Source organism: Channa argus, chromosome 1 (assembly GCF_033026475.1).
Source record: "Channa argus isolate prfri chromosome 1, Channa argus male v1.0, whole genome shotgun sequence".
Classification (NCBI taxonomy): domain Eukaryota; kingdom Metazoa; phylum Chordata; class Actinopteri; order Anabantiformes; family Channidae; genus Channa; species Channa argus.
Window position 1 is genome coordinate 40,073,100 of NC_090197.1, and position 18,706 is coordinate 40,091,805.

The window sequence follows — 18,706 nt, forward strand, 5'->3', positions numbered from 1 at the left end:
TATATGCCATTTCAGTGAAAGGGGTTGGAACCCTAACTTTTGCATCCAACTGTATGCGGTTACTTTATCCAAAGATCATCAAACCCAAGGCCACCATAGTTTGAAGATGTTTGCTGCATAATATTGTGGGTATTGTAGGTATAGGTATTTAGGAACAGCACTACTTTGTAATAAAAACTGCCATGTTGAAACATTCACAATGTCAGTGCTAACACACTGATGTTCACCCTCTTAGTCTAATGTGCAACAGTAACATTCGCTAACACAAATTACAGCTGTAACTGTTAGAAATGGTACTTTGCAGGTAATTTGTCACAAACCAATGTACTGGACAAACTGACGTGCGTTGCAAGGTTTTACTCTATGGTGCCAATGGCTGCAGACTACCCCCTTGCAGTAGAAAGAAAATTCACTGACATTTATTATGTGTATTACTAAAAAAGTACATTCATCTTCAAATCATCTTTACCTGTGTCAGTCAGTAAGCTACAAAACCACTTCTGTCAAAAACATGCTTTAAATGAACAGAAATTCAGAGCAATGGCAGTTCTTCATCCTTCCTGCTGTGTTGAGGAGTTTGAAATAAAATCAACATGAAGTACCTTTCTGAGCTCGGTCCTTTCTTTAAAAAAAAGATGCCCCTCTCCCTGTTGAGGTGCATTTATCTGCCAAGAGAGACTAAGCAGTATTTCATCAGTACATGCTGGACTGCCCAATTATTGTGGATCAAAGCCACACAACATGAAGGAGAAAACTAAGGGGAAAAAAAAAACTGAGACGTGACTCAGGCCAGGGTTTGTCTGGGTGCTGTTTCTGGGCAACAAAGTAAAAGCAAAGTAAATAATAAGCGGTGGCCCCCACTTTTAATTTGAACTTTCTGTTCAGTGACTCACCAGCTAAGGAAAAACATATTTATGTGATTACGCAAAGTGTTCTCATATTCACAGATTGCAACATTATCAGCTTTCCACTTTTCAGGATTAGTTTGCATTTTGCACGTGTGTACAAAAACTACAGCTTTGAAGTGCTCTCCCTTCATGTACAGACACTTCATTTAGAATGTGTGAACCAGTGGCATAAAGCCCAGCAGAGATCAATTCAGAATCAGATCATCTTCTATGTGGCCAAACTGAAATTTCAGTCTACGTGGCCAAAAGTTATGTGTGTAATTTTTCATAAGCTATACACAACATTTACTGTTTGCAATTTACTTACAAACTACATAAATTACCAGTTGACACATTTGTGTTTTAGTCAAGACAATTTTTAATCAAGGGTGTTGTGGAACTTATAACACACATCCTAGAGAGTAACAAATTAGCAGGTAGCCTAGTAAGAAGATCGCAAGTCTGTCCTTAGATGGTGAAACAGTGCTAATGAGCAAGATGATGTCCTCAACTATAGATTTGTCCTACTTTAGCAAGGAGAGGGGAGGTCTAATGCTCAACAGGTTAGAAAAATAGTCGGCGTTGCTAAGGAACACCAAAGTGATGAGAACTATTATTTGCGTATGGCAGGAAAGGTCAAACATTCAATGTGCAAATAATGAGGAACCGGAACAGTAAAAGTAAAGTACATAGCAAATAAATGAGAGGAAATTATCACAGGGTCCTTAGGAGGAAAAAATGAAATAAAAAAATAAAATATCACTTGACCAGTAATAATTTTGGACAGTTTTGGATGTGAGTTAGGAGTCAGTGTGTACGGAAAGGAACTTTATTAGATCAAATGCCTGTAGAGACTATACCAGCAATTACTGTAAAGTTTTTGCAATTGAACAATATAAAATGACTTACTGAAGTTTTATGGCAATCACCACACTATAGACACATCTTAAATTCCATACCCCCTCCCCACCCCCATCCTAACACAGTTTACTCAATAGGCAGACAGATTACAGCTGACATTCACACCTACACACATTGCATACTTGCTATTTCACAACCAATCTTGAATTTTAATAAGTAATATGCATTAATAAATATTAAATATTTCATCAGTAAGTGGGTGTATTGTTCTCTTATATTAAAAAAAAAAAGATTTCATTAGTGATGACAGTATGTCTGTGCCTGTGTAAGAAAGAAAGAAGTGTAGAATATAAAAATCTTGATGACAATAACAAACTCTTGGTAAGACAAACACAGAAATTTAAGTATCTTTCCCCCATAAAAAAGGAAAGTCAAATCTATAAATATAATAGTTTTAAAGTGCATCTGTCAAAGACTTGTCAAATGAAAAGTCATCAGCGATCCTACTTTAAAAAATGATCAAATTAAAAACAAATGTATCTGAACGTGCAGCAGATAAATTTAGCAAATACTACCTACATATGGTACATGCATTTTTCCCCCCCTTTTTCCTTTTTGTTTTAATGTAATGGAAAAGAACAAGTTAACCAAAAGGACAGACATCTTCACATTGTCAAGAAGCGATAATTAGTTCTGTGCCATTTTAGTCTACTCGTTTGTTCAATTGGCTTTACAGAATATTTTATTTAAAATTGTAAGCAAACATCGCTGATTAAAAGGAAAAGAAAAATGAAAAAAAAAAAAAAAAAAGCACACAGTGGTGCATTAGTCCTTTCTTTCTGCTAGAACTAACTGCAGAATATCTCCATTCAGTCTTCCAAACAGTCTTCTATTGTAAGCGGTGAGGGCTTTAGGGTCTAGATCTTAGGCAGCTTTGGAGCACTTATAAGAGGGTTCGTCTCCTGCAGAAATCGCCGTCCGGCACTCTTGTAATCGTAAGTGCAGTCATGTGTCTCTGCATACCGGTGAGTGGCACAGAAGTTGTGACCACACCTAAAACATTTGAATAAACAGTTTAGGACGTATGGAGACAATATCATCTAGAAATGACATTTATAGTGTACTGCCTATAGGACTTTACACTCAGCACAAAAAACCTGTTTCTGAATTAAAAATGGTAAAAATAGAAATAGAGTGCACTGGTAGCCAAGTGGTTGCAGTAAGTTATTTTATAGCTCTTCTCCCATGTTTCCTGTCATCTCTTTATTTGTTCAAGAACTATGAAATAATAAAAGAACAAACGGTAAAAATTCCTTTTATATATCAGCAATTATCATCTGCTCATTTAGACTTTTTAATCTGAGTGTTAGTGCAGTCACATTAATCTCTTCTTATTTTACCTCTTAATTAGCAAAAATGTTTGACTAAAACCCCCCTCTCTGTGCTTTAATCTGTCTACTCACATCAGTCTAATATCAAAAGGGAACATTTTACTGGACAGCAGTAATATTGAGTGTACCATATGATTTAACTATCACTTAGTCTTTTGAACACAGTTGAGAGCTATGCCCTTTTAAGTGACTCAACATCTTCAAGTGGCCAGAGTTAAGAGATTAGGGTTACACACTGTTGCATCAGATTCAATATGCACGCCTTGGACAAGGCCCAGGAGAGAGAAGTGTTCCAAACCTATGTCTTGGGGAGAAACTTTGATAGAGCTAATAACTTGTGGCAGAACAAGCAGAGAAGCGGCGTGTTTCCACAAGAGAGATGGCTGAGAAACAAAATGATGAACTGGGAAAAGACCACTTTCCTCTGAAGTGTGGCTTAAAGGTGAGGACTGACAATTGGGAGACATTTGATTTAGAGTTAGATAGCAAGCAAATAAGTGAGCAAGCCCAGGTGGAAATGCAGGATGCCCTTGTACCTGCACTCGTAGCTGGTGGCCAAGCCAGTCTTCTTTCCACAGAGGAAGCAGTGCTTTGAGCTCTTCTTCTTGCAGCCTGAGGGAACCTTGACTGGAGGTAGGTGGTATGTTGGAGTGCCTGGGCAAAGAGAAATCCTTTTTTTAGCTTTACAGAAACCAGAGAAGGTTTCTATCATTTCCAGGAATTAGCTACACACATTCCAGTATGCTAGCATGGCTCTCTCTTTTTTTAAAGGATACAATTTCAACACATCCCAATGTCTGCACACAGCATGGAAAGAGATAATTGTACAGTGTTTTCTAGCTTTTCTTCTTCCTAATGAAGTCATTTGCTTTCATTTTTGCTAACATTCCACTCAAGCTATGTCCACAATAACAATCACAAAGCTATAAAAAGGTTAGAACAGAAAATTACATAAACGGAGGAAAATGATATGAAAGACGCTACTTCTACTAACACTTTCAGAACTTTTTTATGCCTAAACTGCTATGTTATTGCAATTTCAGTGAGCACAAGGACAGCCTGTTTTCATGCATTGTGTATGTTTGATGTGTCACTCGATACTCACGGGAAAAAGATGCCTCAAAATAATTTCTTATCTAATGTTATTTTTAAGCTTGGTTTATGATAAATGTGCCTCTCTCTCTCGCTCTCTCTCCAAAATTAAATGTAAAAATTTGATTCATCAGTTTTCCATTTGCCAAGAGAAACCGTCAGCGTTTCTGGAACCTGTTCAGATATAGCTTCTTCTTTGCATGATGCAGCTTTAACTTACATTTGTGGATGGCACAGTGAGCTGTGTTCACAGACAGTGATTCCTGGAAGTGTTCCTGAGCCCATGCAGTGATGTCCAGTAGAGAATCAGGCCTGTTTATAATGCAGTGCCGCCTCAAGGCCCAATGATCATGATCATCCAGTTTTTGACGGCCTTTTCTCTTGCTCACAGAGATTTCTCTTGATTCTCTGAATCTTTTGTTGATATTATTTACTGTAGATGGTGAGATCTTCAAAGTCTTTTCTGAAATTGTTCGACAATTTTTAGACACAGTGTGTCGCCTTTGCCCATCTTTACATTTGAGAGGCTCTGCCTCTCTGAAATGTTCCTTCTATACCCAGTCATGTTACTGACCTGTTTCCAATTAACCTAATGAGTTGTCAAATGCTGCTCCATTTGTTGATTTGCAGCACTTACTTTTCCAGTCTTTTGTTGCCCATGTTACAACTTTTTTGAGGTGTTACTGCCATCATATTCAAATGAGCTGATATTTTCAGTGAAATAGTAAAATGTCTCAGTTTCAACATCTGATATGTTGTTTATGTTTTAGTGTGAATATAGGTTGATAACATTTGCTAATCATTGCATTCAGTTTTTTATTTTATTCAGGTTTTACACATTGTCCCAACTTTTTTTTCATTGGGGTTCTATATAATATAATAAATTTGTATGCCATTCGAACCCCTTTTTTAATGTCAGAAACTACACTGTTCATTTATTAAGTTGGGAAACACTGGTTTATGAAAGCTTCTACCTGTGAAAATCATGTCTGTGGAAGCATACATCCTGCCTAGCTTTGTGAGCTGTAGGCATACAGGAATATACCGACAGTTCTGTGATGAAGGTACAGAAAGCTCACTGTCAAGCAGCTGGGCGTGGGATTGATTTTTTTATTTGTTCTGTGCACTTCAATATGCTGCCATACAGAAAGACAGTGGGTTCAGACATTTTCAGCCCTATTCCATTTCTCGTGCAGTAGACTTTACTTGAATTTTTATTGGATGTAATTCGTTTCTCTAAATGAGTAGTTATTGGCTCACAGTCCTAATCTGATTTATTAACTGACCATCTAATATTTATTTTCTGCACACACAGCCTATCTTTAGATGATCCACAGAGAGAAGCCTTTCACTGTAAATACCTCAGATTGCCTCACTTGTTCTTACAGTACTGGTAGACTAATAACTAGATGTATACGTTTCAATGAACATACAGACTGAAGTTAAAAAAAAATCCCCCCCCCCCCCCTTTTTTTTTTTTCTTTTACAGATTTGGAGCATCCTTATAATTTCAGTTTCATGCAAACAACAATGATGTCGTTAGTAAAGGGGGAGCATGTTCTCATTGAATAATTAAATATTTTTTAAATAGATTTTTAATAATAATTACTGGAAACTGACCACTCATATAATTAGCATTAAATTACCCTGTTATTTCCAGGAAACCTCTTGGAAATTACAGGCTTGTAAATTAATTAGAAACCAAATCATATTCAGGTGCAGATTCTGCAGAGGAGTTTGGGGCATCCTAATTTATGAAGACCGAGGCAAAAATTACTTTTAACAAATAAAAGCAAACATAAAATATGTAATATACATACCGTTTTTTTTTTTTCAGATTCTTTATCATCAACTTCCTACATGTTATGAATTCTCAAACCATTACAGAAAAAGATTCTCTGGCTTGGTCTAGAATTCTGTTCCCTAACATCAACTAAGAGAGTTTCATGTGTGACTAAAAGGGAAAATGTCTTGTTTAAAAGAGCCATGAAATATGTCAAATGTAGAAAGACTCGAGCAAAAATATTCAAGAGTAGATGCAATCTCAAAGTGGAGGGATGACTCCCTTTTTAGCATAAGAACTTGAGGTACATATCAAAAAACAATTACAAAGTGGATTAAAGTCCAGCGTGAATTTCGCTGACAATATAGAGTCTACAAGGAACCCCCTTATAATATACTCTCAAAGAGCTTGAGAGCATTTACACAAAAGAATAAGCCATACACAACATAGCCCTAAACACAAGTCATTTAACCAACGATGAAGCTGACATTAATTCTACAGAACTTCTGTGGATGGACCAAAAGCAGGCAGTTCATGCAGAGAGCCAACCAACACCCCTGAGTTGAGGCTGTTCTGTAGGGAGGAATAGGCTGAAACACCCTGAAGCCTTCAGAGGTAATAAAGAAAAACCTTTAGTAGAAGTCATTGTCCCCAAAGTGGGCCATACCAGTTAATGAAGGCACGGGTTTGCATACTTTTGCCACACACAAATTTAAACTGGTCAAATTATTAATATAAGTGTAATATAATAATATAAATGGTTTGTCCCATTTTATTTAACTGGGTTCACTTTATCTAGTTTTAGAGACTGATCAAATTTTATGTCAAAAACAGACAAAACTCTAACAGGTCCACAAACTTTCAAGCATCATGGTATTTTAGAAACGCACTTTAATACATTAAGCTGTAACTAAAGATTTAACGTATTGATTATGTATTCCTTTCACAGCTCTCTATGAAAATGCACTTGAAAGCATATGGACGGACTGAAATATAGTCACTTTATGTAGTGGTATATGTTTATTTATTCAGATTCTTTTCAAGAGTCTAAGCATACCAGTAGCTTATTTAAACACTGTGTTGAATGAGTGTGCTTGTGTGTAGGCCCACTGCCTTCTGCTGTTGGAAGAAAAAAATATTTAAAACCTTTGCATTGCTTTGCCGTAGAGCTCATACAACATGTGCTGAAGGCCTTCATAACAACCTCTCTTCTGTATGTGATTGTACCTTTCAATAGTCATAGTTCACATATGTTTGGCTAAAAATGCAGTGGTACACAGAGCTGTGAAACCCACATCTCAAATCTCCAAGCAAACCACTACAATGCAACAGTTCCCTGATATACTTTTACTTGTGTTTCTTACCTATTCTTCCAAATGAAGTCATCATTCCCCCAGCGGATGCATGATTACTGGTGGCCTGAGAAACAAGAAAAATCTTTAAAAGGCAAATCAACGACATAAATGTAGTTCTCCCATGTTGAGAAAATTTTGTTTTTGTAGATTATATTATTGTGCTTAAAGAAACCTTAAATACTCACTAGTTAAGTAAGGAAAAACTAAATGCAGAAGGAAAAACTGCTCATTTCACGAGAAACAAAGAAAATAAAAACTGTATGTTTTTGTGTATCCACCTTTTAAAGTTGGATATTTAAGAAAACATTTTTTTTCTTCATCAGGATATAATTCTCGTTTAACTTATCAGTTTGACCGTAATTACAATTTCTCACAGAATGAAATTCTAAAAATACAGCACAATATAGTTTATAGCATTTTAAAATATCTCTATTTTGCGTATCTGTGTGTGAAGTTGAACAATTCAAAAAGGTATTATTTCATGTGTTGAGGGACAGCTGATGCTCACTTGGTGGAGCAGAATGCTTACGTGTCTTTCAACAAAACATTGAACCCCCCCCCCCCAATATTGATAGTTATGTTTAATTAGTAAATGTCTACAAGTTTTTTTATAGGGATAAATAAAATTTAAGTGTAGTGAGCATTATGTCACAGTGTCTCACCCACTCTCTTAAGCATCATCTGCAAGTTATGGCTTTGAAAGAGACTACATTTTAGGGGTCACTATTACTCCATTCTTACTGAAAGAACTTTAAAGAATACAGCACAGACTATTAAAAGAGTTCAAACACTTCTGTGAAGAGCACTACAACACTATATTCTACAAATCTACTTTTAGCAGCAAACAATACACTATGTACTCACCACAAAGGAGGCTGATGTTCGGAGCAACGGTGACATTTGTCTGTTTTTGATGTCATCCTGAAGGAGCCGGTTAGCTGGGATGGGAGGAAGCCTGGAGACAAGGCCAAGTTTGTCCCTGCTGCCATTGTTTGGAGCCCTTGTGGATAGAGAAGCCAGGAGCTCTGAGTTGTTCAGAGACACAAGTGGCTCCTTACAGGCTTGGTTGGCCATCTTAGTAATGCCTCTTGCTTCTCTCTTGGAGATAAGTTCTGGCCTCTTGCCAGGTGACTGCACTTTAACGCCATGAAGGTGTAGTGGAGTCAGTGACATGGAGGGATGTGGGGATGTGTTGCCTGCCTTCACTTGTGTGGAGGATTGTGCTTGAAAGTTTGACTGTAAACAGGAAATAGTGGAATTAAAAGGCTGAATGAGCGGTATAGTAGAAGTGGATGGTGAGGTGCAGGTGGGTAACGTATGGGAAGGGTTGATATGAAATGATGTGGCAAGCTGTGTCTCATCCCCTCTGCTGATGAGATTATCACTTCTCCCAATTGTCCAGGTACTAAGTGAGGAAGGGGAGAGTGGCAGCTGCTGCTGAGACCCAGCCTCATCTGATCTGTGGCCTCCCTCTGGCTGGGTAGGCACATTCAGACACCGAGGGTCTGACAGTTCCCCAGGTGGAGATCCAGGTTGTGATGGTGCCATTAACCCAGCAGCTTCTTCCAACAGACCCAGCCCAGCTGCTTCCTCTGCAGGGTCCACTGGGTCAAAAGCAGTTTCAGGTGGCCCCCTGGTAGTGGACAGTGGAGGGAGCTGAGGGTACACACAATCCCTCATCAACCTGGTGCTGTCAAAGTCTAACCGTGAAACTTTGGGAGGGGGTCGTTGTTTTTCAGTTGGTGGGCAAGTCTTCCATGGCTCCTCCTCCTGAAACATATAACAAGACCTGGAGTAAGAGGGAGGGGGTCTTCTAGGATTGGACAAGTGACCGGAGGATGCAGCAAGAGAGGGCGCCAAGGGGTTTTCACGGTCAACAATTGGAGGTAGTTGAGTATTTGATGGCCGAGGCTGGTTGATCTGGGGGAGTGTAGGAAACAGGCCATATTGGTGTCGCGTGCTGGAAGATCCTAGCGGGCCACTGCTGAGATGTGGGCTCACAGTGAGCCGTGGTTTTATCTTTGCCAACTTCTTTGGCTGGTGGACAGAAAAAATGGCTTTTTAGTGGCAGATCTACATTAATAAAATGGTGTAAAAATGTATATTCTATGGAGGCCACATTTGGATTGTTCTAGCATTACAAACTATAATAGGTTTCAATAGCTTCCCACCTTCTTGTTGAGGTTCATGTCCTCCATCTTTGCTTTGAGTAGCTTCATTTTGTTCATTGTGATTGAGTTCTCGAAGCTCTGCTGGGCAGCTCCAGAAGTTTCTCCATCCTCCTCCTCTGTGTACACATTATACACCGATCCACCACTGGAAAATATGAGGGGCAAGGCAATTTTATTAGTGAACTAAAATTTCTGTCTATTAGGAAAAAAAGTAAGCCCAACTCAGCTGCAGCGGTGTCTTACATAGTCACTAAATAATCAATATTAAGTACTTAAAGGCTGCATAATTATATAAATGTTTCTCATTTGTGCTTCTTTTTTCCTTGCACTATTTTTAACACTACTGCAAAGCTTGTGGTTTATACTCTAGATGGTTCTGTCTCAATATTTGTAATGACAAACAATGTGAATAAATCCTCCCCCAATATCTTTTCCTGTATGTGCATAGTTCAGCGTGTTTGAATAGTTAATAACACAATGATATACGTGCTTAAAACAACAAAGACATGGTAATAATGTCTTGACCTCAAAGATTCAGACAGAGGGGTTAAGGTGCCATCTCCTCTATCGACCACTCGAAAGAAGTTTAGCTGATCACCCTCACGATAGACCACAAATGTGACCTTCTTGTTGGCCAGGCTTTTCTCCCAACCCTCCTCCTTTGTGCTCTCCATCAGGTCAGCAACTTCTTTAATAGGCTCCTCCATGGTTACTGGCAAAAAAAAAAAAAAAAAGAGCGCTTAACTAGAAAACAAAAATATTTCTGGCAACTGCAAATTCCCAGCTATCATGCAAGTGCACAGGTCTTTTCTTACCTCTCCTAGTGTTAATTGGACCTCCCCTCATAGCTAAGACCAGTTTTAGAGTACAGCCCTCTGCAATGCTGCAAACACAAACCGATGATCAATACAGCAGAAGAAGTCTAAAGTGCTGCATCTCACTCACCACAGTATATAAATAACAGGAAGGGAGGAAATAACAGTAGGCAACATATTTACATTAAGGCTAAATTGCTTTCTTTTGAGACAGAATAGAGGCCCTTATATAAAGTAAACAGCTCTGTGAGGATCAGGATGATTTCCAGATGCACTTTAGTGCATGACTGGGAATTCTATTGGACCATTTGTTTCATAGGAGCAGATGTTGCATTCCAAATGCTACCCCTCTGCTTCTCAAACTTCAAAAGCATGTGTGATAGGAGAGTCTAGCGACATCTAAACAGAGGCTGTTCATGTGGAAAATTAAGTGACAAGCATTCATATAACCGTACTGCCATCTGCAACCAACACAGCTCTAGAGGGTGAGGTCTGCATCACATAAACTGACAGGAGTAGAGGGGCAAACTCTCTAAATATGACCAGTATGTCATTTGTATTATCCAGCCCTACACCTCCGGCTCATTATATTAAGACTGAGCCACTGCTGCAGCAGGAAAGCCTTTAAAACACACATGTAAATTATTCTAAATGTAGAGTGTTTTCAAACACATTGCTAATTTTTTCCCTAACGAGTCTTAGCTGTCTGTGTGATTATGCCAGTGTGTCAATGGTCTGAAGGACAGAAAGGGTTGGGTGGAATAGATTTACCCATAGTCATGTAGACAATGTTCATCATCCAACTCCACATTGTTCCAGATAAGGTGTTGCTGGGTAACAGGGATACCTTCACAGACAGTCAGAGAGAGGGTAGGAGAGAAAACCAAAGTTGACAGGGACCTGTTCATTTTTCATAGACTTCATAAGCAAGAAGGGAATGCTAAAAACAAAAGCATCCACATATCACTAAAGATGACTTATGTGTGCCCCCTAAAGACATAACTGTGTAACTACTGTCAAACTACAAAAAAAGACTCAATCAAGTTTTATTTGTATAGCCACTCTCATATATCAAAAATTTGTTTTAAGCGGCTTTATAGACAACCTCAAGGGGACCTGCAACAGCAATAACCTCTGTCCTTACAGCCAGATCAAATAAGGAAAAACAATCCCTATGACAAAAAAGATGCAATGTCAAAATATTAATAAAAAAAATACTGTGGCATGCTAAACAAAAGTTATCAGCAAATCCTATAAATAAAATGATCAAATACATGAGGTTTTTTGTACTTCTATAAGTCTATATCTAATATTACTGCAAATGAAACAAGAACAATACCACTTCGGCAGAGGGATGATAGCCTACTGAAAACTAAATCTCGATAGAGGTTGTCCTTGGAATGAGTCAAGAGTGTATGCGAAGTCAGGAAGTGCTCTGTGACCACAGTGAGTGAACTTGCTGACCCGGGGCTGGAGGTGAGCTAGTGTTTGTGAGTGAGCCTGGGTCTCATCATTACAGAGTGGTATGCTCAATCATGAACATGCAGACTTAGCTGACACACCTTCTCATACAGACTACAGAGGGGTCATTCTGACCAAAGCTGAAAACAATTGCAGAGAATATAGATAATAAAGGTCATCCTGATTTATAACATAGAAATCTTAGTGGGCGGTTCAAACAAACTAAAACGTGGGTCTGAATAAATACTTAATATCATAGTCTAACACTATGCTAACTATGATAACTTCTCTGGGTTTATTGATGGTGCCACCACTGTCTCATTTGGGAGACAATTCAATAGGAGTGTATATAGATTTGTTGTGGTTATAATACTTTAAAGAAGCAAAATTTTACAAAATTATCAGACAGCATAACTAATAATGTAATTTGCTAAGTCCAAAGTGCATATGTACAACCCTAATTCAAAAAAAGTTGTGTAAAAACCAAAATTAAAACAGAATCATTTGAAAATCTCATCAACACTATTTTTATTCAGAATATAACATAAACAACATATCACATGTTGGAATTGAGAAATTTGACCATTTCATTGAAAATATTAGCTCATTTTGAATTTGATGGCAGCACTACGTTTAAAAAACATAGCAAGAGGGGCAAGAAAAGTCAAAAGTAACTGCCACAAATCAAAAACAAATGGGTGAGCATTTGACAACCACTTAGGTTAATTGGCAACAGGTCAGTAACATGACTGGGTATAAAAAAGGAGCATTTCAGAGAGGCAGACCCTCTCGAATGTAAAGATGGACAGAGGTTCATTAATCTGCGACACACCGTGTCTAAAAATTGTGGAACAATTTCAAAAAAAGATCTCATCTCACCATCTACAGTATATATTGTCTTCAAAAGACTCAGAGAATCAGGAGGAATCTCTGGGTGCAAGAGACAAGGCCAAAGGTCAAAACTGCTGCTCATGATCTTTGGGCCTGCAGATGGCACTGCATTAAAAACAGGCATGATTCTCTACTGGACATCATTACATGGGCTGAAGAAGACTTCCAGAAATCACTGTCTGTGATCACGGTTCACTGTGCAATACACAAATGTAAGTTAAAGCTGCATCATGCAAATTTGAAATTCTTTTTGCTGTCTCCTGAGGATTAAGAGGAGAAGGACCACCCAGCTTGTTATCAGCGGACAGTTCAAAAGCCCGCATCTCTGATGGTATGGGGGTGCATCAGTGCCTATGGTGTGGGCAGTTTACACATCTGGAAAGGCTCCATTGATGCTGAAAAGTACATAGAGGTTTTAGAGCAACATATGCTCTCATCCACACAACATCTCATTCAGGAGAGGCCTTGCATGTTTCAGCAAGACAATGCTAAACCACATACTGCATCCATCACAACAGCATGGCTTCGCAGGACAAGAGTTCGGGTGCTGAACTGACCTGCCTGCACTCCAGACCTTTCACCACTAGAAGACATTTGGTGGGTCATAAAACAAAAGATCAAGCAACAAACACCCAGGACTGTTGAGCAGTTAGAATCCTGCATCAGACAACAATGGGACAAGATTCCTCTCCTAAAACTCCAGCAACTGTTCTCCTCACTTCCCAGACATTTACAGACAGTCGTCTGTAAGAAGAGGGGATGCTACACAATGGTGAACATTTCCCTGTTCTAACTTTTTTGAGATGTGTTGCTGCCATCAAATTCAAAATGAGCTAATATGTTCCATGGAATGGTAAAATGTTGTTCTATTGTGATTAAAATATGGATTGATGAGATTTGCAAATCACTGCATTCTGTTTTTATCTACATGTTCATCATCCCAAGACAATAACAATGCATGCAATAATGTAAAGTGAAGGCACATTTCACACAAAATTCTACTGCTCGAGCATCTGTTCAACACCAATAAAGATGTAGTGTAACATTAAGTCCTCTAAATTGAGTGAAATCCAATGTTTTATTGATTTTCAACAGAAACACGGTTTTCACATTTGCTAGATGATTTGATTTGCTAAATTCCTGTTGTACTTCTATATCCACAAGTTAAACTCTACAAAAGCTACAATTTAAATAGCCAAGTTATATTTACGTAAAACACTTACATTTTTTCCTGACAAAACAATAGGGATCCATAATTGGACAGTAAGACAAGTTAATAGGCCCAACTAATTCATGCATTTTTCTGGCTGCTGATGTCCTCCTTTACTTACTAAAACACAGTAGCCATAACCACATGAGAGCACCTCTGCACACCTAAGGGAAAATGGACGAAGCATGGCCAAAAAACTCTAAATGTTATTTTTTTTAAGTCAATAATTAAATCTTAAGAGTCGATAAATGAAGCAAGATTGTATTGGGGCCTTGGTCTGGGGCTTGCCTCAGGAAAGAGTAGTCTTGTCTCCAGAATATCAGCCCAGCTAACAGGCTCCTTCAGGATGACAACAAACAGACCAAGTCAATAAAATAAATAATAGAGCTTGCTGACTTAACAAGTGCAATTTTCTGGCTTAAAAACATAGAAAGTATTCTTAACAACAGACTCAAGTGTGCAAACTACACAAAAGTGAGATTTTTACCTTCCAGCCTCTGGATCTTTGCCTTGACTGAAATGACAGCCTCGAAGGGCAACACACGTAGCTCAAAACAGGTCCCCGTCAGGGTCTCTATGAAGAGCTCCATAGTGTCATAGAAAGGGAGTTTGTAATGAAAAGCTCCCACACTGTCATCATTAAAGAAGGGTGGCTCCTTCCTGTCGGTCATCCTGGCAGGTTGGGAGAGACACTTCAGGAAGATTTCCAAATAGGCAGGCTGGCCCAAAACGAGGGAGAGAGGGACAGACACTGGTCACTCATCTCGCAACTGTCACACATCATGTAGGTTGATCACAGCTGTAAGTAGAAACAAAAGCACTGCATGATTATTATAGTTTACAGAAGGTTTGATTGCCAAGTTAAAGTGCATGTGGTCCAAGAGGTCAAACACTTATTGGATATTTTCAAACCCCAATTCCAAAAAATATGTGAAAGCGTAAAATGTGTAAAACATATAAAATAAATCAAAACAGAATCCAATTATTTGGAAATCTCATCAACCCAAATTTTATTCACAATAGAACATAAACAACATATCAGATGTTGAAACTGAAACATTTTACCATTTAATGAAAAATATTAGCTCATTCTGGATTTGCTGGCAACAACACATCTCAAAGAAGTTGGAACAGGGTGATGTTTACCTTTGTGTAGCATCCCCTTTTCTTATAACAACTGTCTGTAAATGTCTGGGAAGTGAAGCGACCAGTTCCTGGAGGAATGTTATTCCATTCTTGTCTGATGCATGATTCTAACTGCTTAACAGTCCTGGGCCTTTGTTGCCAAATGTGTTGTTTTATGATGCACCAAATGTTATCTATTAGTAAAAGGACTGAAATGCAGGCAGGCCAGTTCACCACCTGGACTATTCTCCTGTGAAGCCATGCTGTTGTGACGGATGCAGTATGTGGTTTAGCATTGTCTTGCTGAAATATGCAAGGCCTTCCCTGAAAGGAGACATATGCTGCTCTAAAATCTCTATGTACTTTTCAGCATTCATGCTGCCTTTCCAGATGTGTAAGCTGCCCACGCCATCGGCACTAATGCAGCCCCATACAATCAGATATGCAGGCTTTTGAACTGTCTGCTGAGAACAAGCTGTCCTCTTTAGTCATCAGGAGACGGTGTCATGGTTTCCACAATTACTTCATCTGTTTTATCAGTTTTCCATTTTGCCATTTTTAATGATCTTTGGCCCAGAGAATACGCCAGCGTTTGTGTATTGTGTTGCCATGTGGCTTCTTCTTTGCATGATGTAGCTTTAACTTACATTTGTGGATTGCACAGGAAGTGTTCGTGAGTCCATGTCGAGATGTCCAGTAGAGAATCATGACTGTTTTTAATAGTGCTGCCTGAGGGCCCAAAGATCACATGCATCCACTTTTAACCCTTGACCTTGTCCCTTGCACACGGAGATTGATTCTCTGAATCTTTTAATGACATTACATTCTGTAGATTGTGGGATCTTCAAAGTTTTCGCAATTTTACATTCAGGAGCATTTTCTGAAAATGTTCGGCACAAATTGTTTAACAGATTGGTGAACCTCGAACCAGCTTCACATTTAAGAGACTCTGCTTCTCTGAAAAGCTCTTTTATACCGAGTCATGTTACTGACCAGTTGCCAATTAACCTAATTAGTTGCCAAATGCTCCTTCATTTGTTTTTGATTTGTGGCAGTTACTTTTCCAGCCTATTGTTGCCCCTCTTAAACCTTTTTTGAGATGTGTTGCTGCCATCAAATCCAGAATGAGCTACTATTTTCCATTAAAAGGTAAAATGTTTCAGTTTCAACATCTGATATTTTGTTTATGTTCTATTGTGAATAAAATATAGGTTGTTGATGAGATGTGCAAATCATTGCATCTTCCCAACTTTTTTGGAATTGGGCAAAATTCACAGGGTATTGGCTGAATTAACAGTTGCAATCGCAACATAGCAACTTCCTGGAAGGCCTGTTTATCCCTTGGTAGAACTACTTTTAGCTGGTGCAGTTCTAGCCAGGTTGCGTTTTTAGGGTTTGCTGTCTTGCTGCATGATCAACTTTTTAGTTCACAGAGGACACCTTGACCTTTTTCACAGCTCTTTCAATTATGAAAAGTTATACTGGTCCAGAGGAAACAAAGCCTAAATCATGATACTGCCACCAATATGTTTTATAGGAGGAACAAGGTTCTTATGCTGGAATGCAATCTTTGGTCACAATAACCATTCTCATTAAAGCCCAAATGTTGTATTTTAGTCTCATCTGTTCGCAGAACGTTCTTACAATATCTCCAAACATGGGCTTCAGCTAACTTTGTAGAGGAGTCCCTCCTGGTAAGGGTTATGATGGTGTTTTATATCTCCATTTGTCTACCAGTCAGTGATGGAGTTTAAACTCTTTTGAAATTATTTAATGACCCTTTGCAGCCTGATGAGCATAAACAACTCTTCAAAGGTTTTCAGAAATCTCTTTTGAATTACACTTCTACAAGCTGTGTGGTTCTTTAAATAAAATGGGACTTCCCACATGATTATCACTTCATTGACTGAAACACCTAACTTTTATTTCCTTTTTAAATTAATTTCTAGCCATAGATGTTGACACACACTTAAATGTATTATTTTCCCAATAAATAATTTTTTTTGAATTACTTGTTTCAGTCTGTTTTAACCCGTTTCTCTTTCAACTTTCAAGCATCATTGTAAATTTGAAAAACTAGTGGGTTATGCACCCAATAAGGTCGTTTTGTATGCATCATAAAAAATACTTTGACGTACTAAGTTGTGCTGTACAGTGAGGACAAATTGTTATTGAAGGTGTTATTGAACATGTATCAGTAACATGCAATACATGCCAACTTCTCATTAAATATTAATTGCAGCTTTTTTGGCCACGCCAAAATCCAAGAAGATTAGGTTTGTCACATAAGCCCTAGCAACAGAACTACATGGCCTGTGCCTGACCACAGTCTTTGACAAATCACCTCCTGTGTCGCTTGACTCTCCAGCATGGTACAACATATAATCTGCATCAGAGGCAGGAAAGCAAAATCATGCCAGACCAACCATCTGAAACACTAACCATAAATAAAAAGAACTAGATTATATATGATTTTTTTTTTTTGTAATAGTTTCTACATGCTGCTGTTCAGCGCACTTTTACCAGCAGACTTCTAACGCAATAGGTAGGTTGCATTTTTCCACTTTATTGGCCACGTTCCTGGGCCCTGAAGGGAGCTTAAGTAATCGCTCAAGCACACAAACGATATATACAACACTGAATATGGACTGTCTCGCTGATGTTTGTCTTTGATATATAATTTGTTAGTGTACGAGGCCTGGGTTGTAACGGTATAACGTCATAAAAGTCCATTCTGTAAGGAAAGCGGTACGCTGTGAAGTTACAGACGACTCAAAACGATTAGTTTGCTAGCTTCATATAACCGTAAGTAAGTTAACGTTATTAAAGATCTGCTTGACTACATCATCAATGTAAATACTACAGTCCAGGACCCCCGCCTCCCAAAAAGGAGATAAACTGCAGCAGCTAGCTGCCTAACAACGGAGATGAATGGAGTTGGCAATTGTCTCAATACGAACCCAGCGGCTAACGTTAACGGAGCAAGGTCACACATACGCTGTTATTCCTGCTTCAGAGTCTTAACAAGGCAGTTAAACCATTGTATAGCACTTATATATTATTTTAAAACCCTGCTTATCAGCGTTTACCACATTAATACGGCACTGACCCCGTCAACCCGACGATGCTAACGCTAGCTTTCGTTGCCATGTTAGCCAACAACTCAAACAATGGCTACCTTTCTCGGTGGTTTGTTAGCAGGCTGCTAGGCTACATCCATGGGCTTCAGTCCCGTCCCGTCCGGTATAACACTAGCTGTCGAGGGAAACCTTGCCTTCACAACGAAGCAGCATTGCATCAGGTTTAACTCCAAAAACTAGACACAGAACAAATTACACTGTCGCCGCGATCCATTTCTTGGCGACACCATCATACCTGTCAAATGCATCTGAACAATACCTTTGTGACTTCATTTGATTGACAGGCAGAAGAACCAATGTGCGTAATTGATTGTTAGGTGGGCTGGACACTCGTACTTTAGAAAAACCTAAACGTCACTGAATTTTGTGCACTTCACGTTTTTATATTTGAATTGATCACAAGCTACTACAAGTTACATATTTGGCTGCCACTCGTCCATTTAAATCCAATTTACTTTACTCCAAGGAAAAATGTAAAACGTAGGATTAAAATATAACATAGCTTAAACCGGGTTTCTAGCATT

General features: G+C 38.6%; 1 protein-coding gene across 4 annotated transcripts; it reads right to left on the reverse strand.

Moving 5' to 3' along the window:
• Nucleotides 1-1,671: 1,671 nt before the first annotated feature.
• On the reverse strand, nucleotides 1,672-18,463 carry zfand4 (zinc finger, AN1-type domain 4). Of its 4 annotated transcripts, XM_067519859.1 has the most exons (11): nucleotides 18,221-18,463; nucleotides 14,405-14,716; nucleotides 11,127-11,202; nucleotides 10,356-10,423; nucleotides 10,066-10,252; nucleotides 9,541-9,685; nucleotides 8,234-9,406; nucleotides 7,379-7,433; nucleotides 4,452-4,694; nucleotides 3,676-3,793; nucleotides 1,672-2,801 (listed from the first exon to the last, which is right to left on the reverse strand). In XM_067519859.1, exons 2-11 carry the CDS (start codon nucleotides 14,586-14,588, stop codon nucleotides 2,666-2,668), a joined length of 2,385 nt encoding a protein of 794 aa, XP_067375960.1. In that variant the 5' UTR covers nucleotides 14,589-14,716; nucleotides 18,221-18,463; the 3' UTR covers nucleotides 1,672-2,665. The 4 variants fall into 4 exon arrangements, with proteins under 4 accessions (XP_067375960.1, XP_067375970.1, XP_067375980.1 ...); XM_067519869.1 differs by lacking the exon at nucleotides 4,452-4,694 and having other exon boundaries at nucleotides 18,221-18,461; XM_067519879.1 differs by lacking the exons at nucleotides 1,672-2,801; nucleotides 3,676-3,793; nucleotides 4,452-4,694 and adding an exon at nucleotides 4,707-6,621.
• Between the last annotated feature and the right edge of the window lie 243 nt (nucleotides 18,464-18,706).